The following is a 10,577-nucleotide window of genomic DNA, read 5'->3' as shown; positions in this document are numbered from 1 at the left end:
CTGCGTTTCGTATCGCTTCGTATCGCTTCGTATCGCTTCGTATCGCTTCGTATCGCTTCGTATCGCTTCGTACCGCTTCGTATTGTATCGTTTCGTTTCGATAACGCGTCGGACTTTCGTTGATCCGCACTCTCTCCGTTCTGTGTCAGTTTCTCGTTACGCTTTCCTTCTCCCTCTTACCGGCGTCTACCTTCGGTGAACAGCTTAATCGTATTTTACGCTAGATCACCCCGCTATTCTTTTTACTCCATTTTTTTCACACCAATTCGCCGGCTGTTATCGTCGTGGACAGGCACACACGTTCGATCGCGAGAACGCATCGGCTCGATCGTCCGTTAAATCCGCGGCTTTATCGGAATTTCTCCTCCTCGCTCCCTCTCGTCACTTGCTTTCCACGATTTTCCAAATCGTCGTGGACGCTGGTAAAACGAAGCACGGTTTCCAGAATACGGCTGAACGTGGCGATATCTTCATCGTAAATGAAGTAAACACGCGACAAACTTAATTACGACTTCCTTGGATCTTCCGTTGTAACGAAAGCAAGAACGAGCATCGTCTCGGGCCTAGTGGAAATTATCGACCTCGCGACGATCCACGCTTCCTCCTTCGACCACGCGGGAGAAATAAACGAACGGGGATGCGGAAGAAGCGTTTAGGTCGCAGCAGAGATACAACCGGTTTTAACGATCGGCGTGATCGATACGGCTTTTTCTCTGCGACGACACCTAGAAGCCCTCGGGTGATTAATAGCAGAGCGGAGAGTAAAAATGTAGGAGCTGGGAAAACAGGCCATTACGCGGGTCGTCGCTCGTGAAAGTTCATAAATTCGTAAATCCATAAATTCGACGAGATGATCGACGCCGGTCGCTGGTATATACGAGGCATTGTTGGAGTCGCCGTTTGATACACGGAATGGATATGATGCAGGCGACGAAGGGCAGAAAGAGTCGGTAGGAAAGCAAGTGTCTGGAAGGAGGTTAAACGTTTGGGAAGAAAGCGTCGGAAAGCGTCAGAAAGCGGACGCGTGGAGTGGCGCGCGTAAAGTGGCGCGCGGAGTGGCACGATTCGAGCGGTCGAGGAAAGAAAGCGCAACGGGTCGGAGGAAGTTTAACGAGCGAAGTGCAAGACCGAGAACTAAGGGGAGAGAAAAGTGCAACTTGTACGGCGCATACTCACGCATGTCTCAGCTTCCCCTACTTCGTAACCGGCCGGTACACAGAGAGGTGTCCAGAGATGGAGAACTACCGGTATATATCATCACGTCGTCGGCCGCTACACACACTTTCGTATTTATCGGGAGAAGAAGGGGAGGAAAGGCCACGGACTGTACCTTCGGGCCAGTGCGTTCCGAGATTTCGCGGTGAGAGGACACCTCGACCAGTGAGTGCTCGATCCTAACATCCTTTATTCCTTTATTTGCTCCTACGTTTCTTTATCTTTGTCTCTTCGGTCCTAGCATTCTTCTTCGCGCCGTTCCAGAAGGACCGCGATCGCAGGAAATCCATCGCGCATCAACAACTCCCGACATGGCTTCGGCAATCAAGGTGAGTGAGTGACGAACGTGCAACAGGTAGATACACGCGCACCCTGTGTACACGTACGCTCGGTGATTTAAAGTTTCCCGGTATCCGTAGGGGCTCTCTCCGTCTCTCGCTCTCTTTCTCCCCTAGTCCGTCGTCACGGGACCCACTCTCGGTGTTCCCGCAGGGGTGGTTGCTTCCGTACGCGACCGGTGAATTCGATACTGACGCTGATCGCGGCTTCCTCCACCTTGAATATTTACAAGATCAGCCGGAGGTAATCGGTGTTTTCCAAGTCACGTATACACCTCTAACTTTTCTCCATCGATTCGCTAGCGAATACCGGTCGCGGTACCGGTTTAGGTAACCCATTATCGCGGTAATCCTTCCTGCCGGGATTTCGGTTTACGACTGTGTCACAGGATACACGTCGAATATTATTTCGTATCGATACTTTTCTCGCGTAAGCGCTCGCTTTCGACGACGTACCTAATATGTACACGTTATGTAAGTGCTTCGTCGGAATATCCGCTTTCCCTGCTTGTCCTCGTGCAACTTTTGAGGCTTTTCCGAAGCGAAGCGATCGAATCATGCCATCATGTCAGACAGTTTCCTGTAATACGATCCAAAGTGCCACTATACGTACCGTGATACGGAGACCAGTTATCTAGAGCGTAACCGTGTACCGTTTGGATTAATGTACGCGTTCCGCGGGACGATAAGCGCACTCGGGAAAAACTCGCGACGGGTTCCGACTCGTCCGAACGGTGAAAATCCTTGCGATATTAAAGAACCAATAAACGTCGAGAGCCAACCTGCTTTCGGTTGTGCATTTTTCGAAAACCGGATATCGGTTAGGCTCGCTCGCGTTCGTTTCGAACGATTCGCATGTTCCGTGCGATCTAAAAGCGGACGCGAAGCGTTCGTCTTCCATGGCTGGAGCGTGGAATAAGGAGGATAATAATGAGCGATGACGATGGCGAGAAGGAAGAATTACTAAATTCCAGCACGTAGCCTGGACTTCGCACACGCGATCGGATCGTAATTCGTTTATCGACGGCATTGCAATCTTTATAATTTATGCGTATCGCAATCGCGCGTTTACGTATATAACCCGGAAACGGCAGCTGCGTGGAATAACAAGCCGATCGGAAGGATTCCGCGCGCTGCTCGTTCGCGATTCGATCGCCGTGAGCAAACCTTGATGTATGCCGTTGGAAAAATGAAAAGATAAATCGGGAAAGTTTATCGCGCGCCGTGGAATTGGCGGGAACCGAGGATGGTTTCTCGTCGAATTCGGCACCGTTCGATATTTACGCTGGTCCTGTTCCGTACGTCGAATCGTAATTCATCGGACGAATTGTAATTCGTTGAACGCATTGTCGCGATCGAGGGAGAACCGGGCGAGAATCGCAAGGCCGTGTAATTGTTGTTCGTCGGGCGCGAGTCGATAACTAGGCGATTGTAAATTAATTTAATAACTGGAAACAGCGCTGCGTTTCGGCCAGCCGTATACGAACGATAAATTATTATTTATCGGCGGTGTATTTGGTGTACTAGTTGGAGAACGAGTCGCGTACTCGTACGCGTGCGCGCGAATATTACGGCTACGGACGGTGCGAATTTTCCAGGCATCTCGTTTAAGCGGTGAATTATCATTCATAGACTGTGACGATAATTAACGGAGCATACGTAGGATCCACGGGCGGAATGCACGGACGAGAGAGGAACCTTCAGCGTCTCGCTCGGACGTAATAACCAGCAACGTTATGGTTGCTATCGTTACACCCGACGTGACAGCAATAAAATCTATATCACACCCATTTGCCATTTAGAGCGGCCAATAATTCTTATAATCCACATCGATTTGCGGAAGTAAGCGGTTTGCGTGCGCGCACCCGAGCCCGCATCCAATCCACAAATCATCCCCGACCGTGTATATACAGGCTCGTGGTGATTTACCGAACCGTCGCGATTATTAGCATGCCTATAGGAAAATTGAAACTCGCCACCGATCCGGTCCAAGAATCCGGTCGATTATAGCGGTTATGTAGAACCGATGAAAAGTCACGAGGACCGATGATCACGCTCTATCGCTTTCCAGCGATTCGCGGGCCAGGTGTTATCGAAAACGTGTACGAATCGGATATTTTACGGAAATTTCGCCAATAACGCGTGATTTTCGACAAAGCGCTCGGTATTCTCTCGGGAATTCGCGAGTAATTTAGGATGAAAGCAGATTGGGGATAGTTGGCAAAATCAAAACGACATCGGAGAGGGGAAAAAAGAGGAAGACGTGTTCCGGATTGTGATGCGAGTTGTTTAAAAACGAGCTCGATCGTTTAGGGGGCGGTGCATGGGATGGAGAGGTACAGCGCGACGAAAATAAAATCGAACTTTGAAATATTCGTCACGGCGCGTGTCAAAAGAATGGAAAAAAGAGGAGGAGTGTCGCGCGCACAGGATTCCGAATATACCACGAAAGTATATTCATCCGTCAAGCAGCTGCGATCTAATAGGCGCTATTTTTTACGTCCCTCGAGTCCACCGGCTGGCTCCATACTTTTTAGATGATGGACAAGCGATTGGACGATTCGGGAGTAAAGGGAAAATTGTCGGGGAAAGCAGAACGCGACGTATGACGAAGATTCGAAGCGATAGGTCGATTCGTGGCGATGACATCGAAGACGCTTGCACCGTAAAGTGATTTTCAAATTTCATTTCCACCCAATTTTCCTTCGCGATAACGCGAGCAACAATTTCCTCTCGCGCTCTTTCGCCACGGCAACGACACTCGCGTGACATTCCCTAGTATGAGCTCTTATTACTAGCACCGAGTGGACGCCGTTGAAGCGAAGCATCGCTTCACGGTAGACGTGGACAAAGTAATTTAAAAGCTAACTCGTTAACCGGTTGACGTACACGATGTACCAATGCAACGAAACACGGGGAAGCGTGTCGAAGGGTAGGATAGTCGGAAGGAAGATAGGAAGTCGTAGGTACGCGCATGCCGTCGTTACTCACGGTGGTTACTGCTTGTTTAGCTATGTTAGCTTTGGCGTGCTTCGCCAGGCCAGCGTGTAGCCGCTGTCTACAGTTAACCTTTCCTTATCCCCTTTCTCTATTCCACCGGTATATTCCCAAGTTCCGACCTTTGCCGCGTCACATCCGCCGACTCTCTTCGTTTTCCTTTACCTGTTACCCGTTCTTCCGTTATGTTCCAGGCTCCTTTCTTTTTCAACGAAAACTCTGCAAACCGTGATCCCGTTTTCGTTTCCGACACACGATACTTCGTGACAATTAAACAAGCGACATTGATAATAAATATAGAAAGTGGAAATTACGCCGTTGCTTCGACATAACGGGTACATGGCACTCAATCTCGTTAACCGTGAATTCCCTTAATTGTTTCGTGCTTAGACGCACGGAAAGTGTCTTTGTACCTTTTAAAGATAGTTGGCGCAACGTCTATTTGCATAGAGCCTCGTGCACTTAACCATCTTGAACTATGTTTCAGCTGCTGTTGGTCGCTTGCGCTTTGCTCGTCTACACCGTGGTGGCAGAATCGGAAGAAGGACAGACTGGAAGATCGCGAGTCACCGACGAACAATTGAATATGGCTTTAAGCGACCAACGTTACTTGAGAAGGCAGCTGAAATGCGCGCTAGGAGAGGCTCCCTGTGACCCGGTCGGAAGACGTTTAAAAAGTACGTGTATGATCGCGTTAGCTCGCCGGGAGATGATCTATGGCTCGATATAATCGAGATTTCGCGGTCGTCTCGGGTGATAAACCGCCCTCCGCGCTGTATAACGTGAGGTATCGCGGTGAAACTTAGATGACTCGTACTGGAATTTCGAATCGGTCCAGGAATTGGAAAAAGGGAGTCGAGAGTGTCGGGTGTGATATGGGAACGCGGGAATCGATATTTTCTTCGATTCACGGGATAAATTAATCTTTGTCGGAATTAAACCCATTTCGTGGCAAACTCCGCAGTGTTCCGGACGGCGAGTCATCGAATTGCTTAGATCGGATTTATATCCGTATTTCGAGAGCCGTGTGTTTCCTCGAAGACTTCGCCGATAAATTTCTATAAAGTTACCAGCAGAATTCGATTTAACCCGGGCGTTGTTATCCAGGTTTAGCACCACTGGTTTTGAGAGGCTCCTGCCCGCAATGTAGCCCCGAGGAAACACGACAGATCAAGAAGGTCCTTTCACACATTCAGCGAACCTATCCAAAGGAGTGGTCGAAGATAGTGCAGCAGTATGCCGGAGTTTCGTAAGACGAGGGATAATGGGAGCAGCTGAAGGGAAAACGACGATGCTGGATACGTCGATAAAAAGGGAAAAGATAAAACACGGAAAGCTGCAGATGGAGGATCTGCTTAGAATAGCCGTTTAAACGATCGGTATACACCTGACATCGATGATTAAATCGTTTTTCTTCGTACATTTGCGAATGGTATCGAGTTAGTCGTTTCAAAGACACGCGTCCTTTTGCATTTCGAACTACCTTCTTTCTCACGGAACACCGCTATTATCATTAGCGTTAATAGTTAATCGTTAAGTGTTTTACACGTAAGCAGTTCTTTATACACGTCGAGATAACGTATATGCAAGGCAATAAAGTTTGTTTTCCGAAATATAAAAAGGCTAGCATTCTTCGACACGCGTTCTTCGATTCGGTTTAACCCCTTGCCTTGCCATTTAAGCTAATCGATAGCGCGTACCATAGTCAACAGCCACTTTGTGAAAACGTGGCAGAGAGAAACGCGCAACCGAGACAGAAAGACATCGACGAAAATGAATCACGAATTTGACCCGTGATGTTTACGTTGGGCCCTATCTACGAACCACGGTTCTTGCCCGTGATACACGTGTTTGGTCCGATTACCTTACCACGTGTATCGCGCGATATTGTAGGAGAAGGGGTTAAGCCTATAAATTGCCCGGGAAGTTAGTATCGATCGTATTCGTATCGCTCTAGCGACTAAATCGTCTAGATCGAATGTTACTCGCGAAACTGGCTCTCTCGAACCGAGAATGATGTATAAAAATGAAAAGAATCGTAGAATCGGCGAGGGATGAGTATGAAAGTCTACGACTATGACGTCAGAAGCGAGGACAGTAATATAATGGCGAATGCAAGTAGCGGGAAAGTAATAAGGCGGATTCATATTTTATATTTTATTTCGGCGTCTTGACTGGTTTCAATCTCGCTGTATTACAATAGATAGCTTTATTTCCTTAAACTATACGGGAAGCTGTATACAGGTAACGTTTTATAACGCTCGAATCCTCGTCGAAACGTTTCCACGAATATTTCTCGTCGTTGGTTTCTCTACTTAACCACCGCGTTACGAGTCAATGTTACACGGAGTTTCACTTTCTACCAGCCAACCAAGAGAGTTCGTTATGCAACGATCGTAACGTGTTTCTTCGTGGTATGCTGCGTGGCTTGCATACGACATTGGAAATATTCAAACGACTCAAGACGAGACTCGGATTTCCTTCCACCGTGAAACGGGGATACGGATTAAGGTTTATAACCGTCGTTGTGTAATTGGGCGACATCGCAACCGTTTAATCAGCTTTATCGAGAAATAACGACAATCAACAAGTTGCTAATTATTTAGGATATAATGAACGATATATCCCGAATCGAGCAATTTACGACGGCTTGCAGCTGCATTGTAATACCAACTTTCCAGTCGTCCTCGTTTCTACCCAACGTAAATCCCCCCGCATTTTTCTTTTCTTCTGCTTCGTTTGTATTTAATTCCGATGTTGACGATATTGTACGAGTCGGTCAGAATTCGATCGAGAAATTGAATCAATTCTCTCGATACCATCCGAATAGATTAAATTCGCGTACAAATGAGAAATGTCAGGAATCCTGCGGCATTATCGGTCGTTCTATGCGTTATAACCGATGGTATTTTTATTCTCGATTTATTCTCGAGACGCGTCGAGATGTCGTCGATACTCGGTAGTCGAATCGAGGTGTGGTTAACCGGTGTAAGCCAATTATCTCGATGTCTAACATCGTTTACGCGTCGTACCGTCGTAGACGGAGTGTTATTTCCTCGCAAGTACAATGATTTGACGCTCGAGTTATAGGAAAGAGCCGAACGATACGCGAGGAAGGTCTGCGATATAATCGAATAACGATGTCGAGGCGTTTCGCATTTTCAAGTGAAATTGGAACGTTACGCCTGAGCTGAACGATTTGATAAGCGAGGAAACAAGTCTCTATACCGAAGACGACGAAAGTGGAGTACGGGAGTCGGTGAATCTCTCTCTCTCCGGTTTCTTTTTCCCAGTTATTACCGTCGACAATATTATTTTCCACGAACGTTATAATTTGCTTCGCGAGAAAGCCTAGACAGGAAGTCTCTCTCGAACGGGAATCGTTGATTCCACGGCGCCTTCGTTTTGCCGAGATACTCGCGCGGGTAACCGTTTTATCGAGCTGCTTACGGAGCCGTTGCCTCGTAATCATCGACGGGAGCGAAGAGAAAAGGAATAAGAGGAAAAAGCAGAGGAATCAAAGGCGCGTGAAACGTAAATCGTAATCGACGAGTCGAAGATCGCGCGATGTACATTTTGGCGAGCGTTTGTTCCTCTTGATTGATGTGCGATGATACACTTTCATCGGGGAAATACAAATATTGAATCACGTCGGAACGGAGGGAGCCGAGAATCAATGTTTGTTTTCTCGGTACCTCATAGATGACACGGAGCATATAGATCGTATATATTTGCGCGTCCCCCTTCGAATTTATCGCTCATTCGCCGGTCGACTTTACTCACCGAGTAGTCAAATAGCTCGACGGAGAAGTAAAGGGTAAATACGGCACTGCCCGCTTAAGCGTCCGTGGTTTGGGACCATATCGGGACGCTTATCTGGGCGGGTAGATATTTCGGAATTCGCGCGAGCGAGGCAGACGCACGTTCGCGAGCGAGATATCGATAGCGGACGCGAGCATAATCGCGTACTCGTCGACGCGACTCGACTCGACATCCTTGACACGCTCGACACGTGAACTGCGATTTCAAGGACTGGAGAGGATGGCGACGGAATCTAAAGTGTCTTTGCTGTATAAGCTCGCGGAAGGACGGAATTCGAAACGTCGGAGGATTGGCCTTCGCGGTGATAAAACGATAAAAGTCTGGTCCCCGTTACAGTCTCGCGCGTACATATTTGCCGCAACGATGCGGGATATTTGTACGCGACCTGTAAACGCTCACCTTGTGGCAGGGTCGCGCAGCTGTTCGCAGTCGTTCGCTCGCGACCCTCGTGCCCTATAATCCATTATACGATCGCGGCGAAACGACCGACTGTGCCTGTACTCCTTCCTTCGAGCAGATCCACGCTGCAGTTAAAATGTTGCGAGAGACGGGGGTCACGACCAGGTTCGCTGACTATCCTCGATACGCGCGGCTCGTCGTTCCGAGGGATCATCGTACCACGGCAGGCCAGCTCGTTCTACCCGATGGAAAACGGATAAAGAGGCACCGTTAAATCGGTGTACACGTATGTATACATGCTCGAACGACGACACGGGTAGCGTAGACGAAAGAAGCGGATGCAGAGAAGTAGTAGTAGTAGTAGTAGCAGTAGAAGAAGGAGAAGAAGAGGGAATAGAGAAAGGACGGTCATGGGAAGAAGTTTTCAAAGGGAAGTTTTCGACGAGCGGAAGACTTCTCTTCTCTTTCGGAAACTGAGGGTTTCGGGGCGAGTGATTTCTTCGATCTGGGCGGAGTCGGCATTTTCGCACGTAGGTACCGAATGCCGTAGCATACACGACTACGCTTTCCTCGATATTTATGTACACACGAAGAGAAACAAGTTTCCGGCTGGCTCGTTGACGTTGCCGGTAGAGGGAAATTCTCCGCGATAAAACCCCCGTTTGCTGTATGCGTGTATCGGCAGGATTGTACTCTCGCGAGTGAACGCGATATGCACCGTTCGGAGGAATAACTTTCACCACTGAACGTAGGTCATCGTAACGTAATCGAGCAGCTTTTACGCGAATAAGTAAACCGATAACGCGTGGAATCAAGCAGCGAAACGTAACATTAGCTCGTTATGTACATAGGTACGTACGTATGCGCGATACGCGGCACGGTAAAGCATCGATTCTATTCATTTCGATTCGGAACGAATCGATTCGATCCGATTCAATCCGATTCCATTCGATCCGATTCGATTTGGCTCGCTTCGAGTGGGACCGGTCGTCGGAAAATATGGAACGTATTTAAATTTGGCCTACGCGAACGTCGACAGGAATATCGAGGAGTATTCATTACTCGAGTATCGAACGGGCTGCTATCGCGAATCAAAGTAGTATTCATCTCGTAATCGACGTCAGTGTCAATCACACGATGCATATGCAAGCCTCTTATCGCGATTCTGCGACGCTCCATTAACAAAGAACGAATTCGGTCGCGTTACTAATATAATGCAGCACGCGTTTGTTAACGCGACGAGTATCGCGTGCGAAACTGACGGAATTAAAAGTGGAATGGAGTCAAGGCAGATGCTCGGCCGTGGAAGATAGCTTTCGAACGGGGTGATGGAAACGGGGTGTCGGGCGATTAAAGGCACGTGGCTCGATAGAAATCGGTAATTGCGAGAGCAGGAGCGAGCGAGAGGAGGAGAGAAAAGGCGGAAAAACGGAGGACGGGAATTAAAGGATAGAATGCTAACGAGGTTCGAGCTTACGAAATATCCTGGCGCGTCCGATACGCTTCCGGCAACTCGCGATGCTCGGGAATGACCCGAGCACACGCTACGCGTGTAAACGCGTTTCATGACACAGACAAACGCGAAAGCGATTCTTCGACGTGTACAGCTTGCGTCAGAAATCGAAACAGCCTCGAACGCGAAAGATCGATTTGCATACGAGGTCGCGGTACGATACGTAGCCGCAAAATCAACGACCCAAAGCGAGGCGTTTTTTCTCTCCTTTGAAAAATATTTTTCCCGCGATCGAACGAAAACAAGCTGTCATTCCGCCAATTGCTGTAAAGTATTTTTTTTTTTTTTTTTTT

The 10,577-nt window shown here is 48.2% G+C and overlaps 1 protein-coding gene across 1 annotated transcript; it reads left to right on the top strand.

The window, feature by feature from the left end:
• Window positions 1-970: 970 nt before the first annotated feature.
• CSP2 (chemosensory protein 2) lies at window positions 971-6,137 on the top strand. Its single transcript, XM_017900821.1, has 4 exons — window positions 971-1,380; window positions 1,457-1,544; window positions 5,038-5,227; window positions 5,658-6,137. Exons 2-4 carry the CDS (start codon window positions 1,527-1,529, stop codon window positions 5,801-5,803), a joined length of 354 nt encoding a protein of 117 aa, XP_017756310.1. The 5' UTR covers window positions 971-1,380; window positions 1,457-1,526; the 3' UTR covers window positions 5,804-6,137.
• Window positions 6,138-10,577: the final 4,440 nt, after the last annotated feature.

The sequence above is a fragment of the Eufriesea mexicana genome, unplaced genomic scaffold, assembly GCF_001483705.2.
Source record: "Eufriesea mexicana isolate 0111107269 unplaced genomic scaffold, ASM148370v2 scaffold1358, whole genome shotgun sequence".
NCBI lineage: Eukaryota > Metazoa > Arthropoda > Insecta > Hymenoptera > Apidae > Eufriesea > Eufriesea mexicana.
The sequence above is the reverse complement of the archived record's forward strand: the minus strand, read 5'-3'. Positions and strand labels throughout refer to the sequence as shown.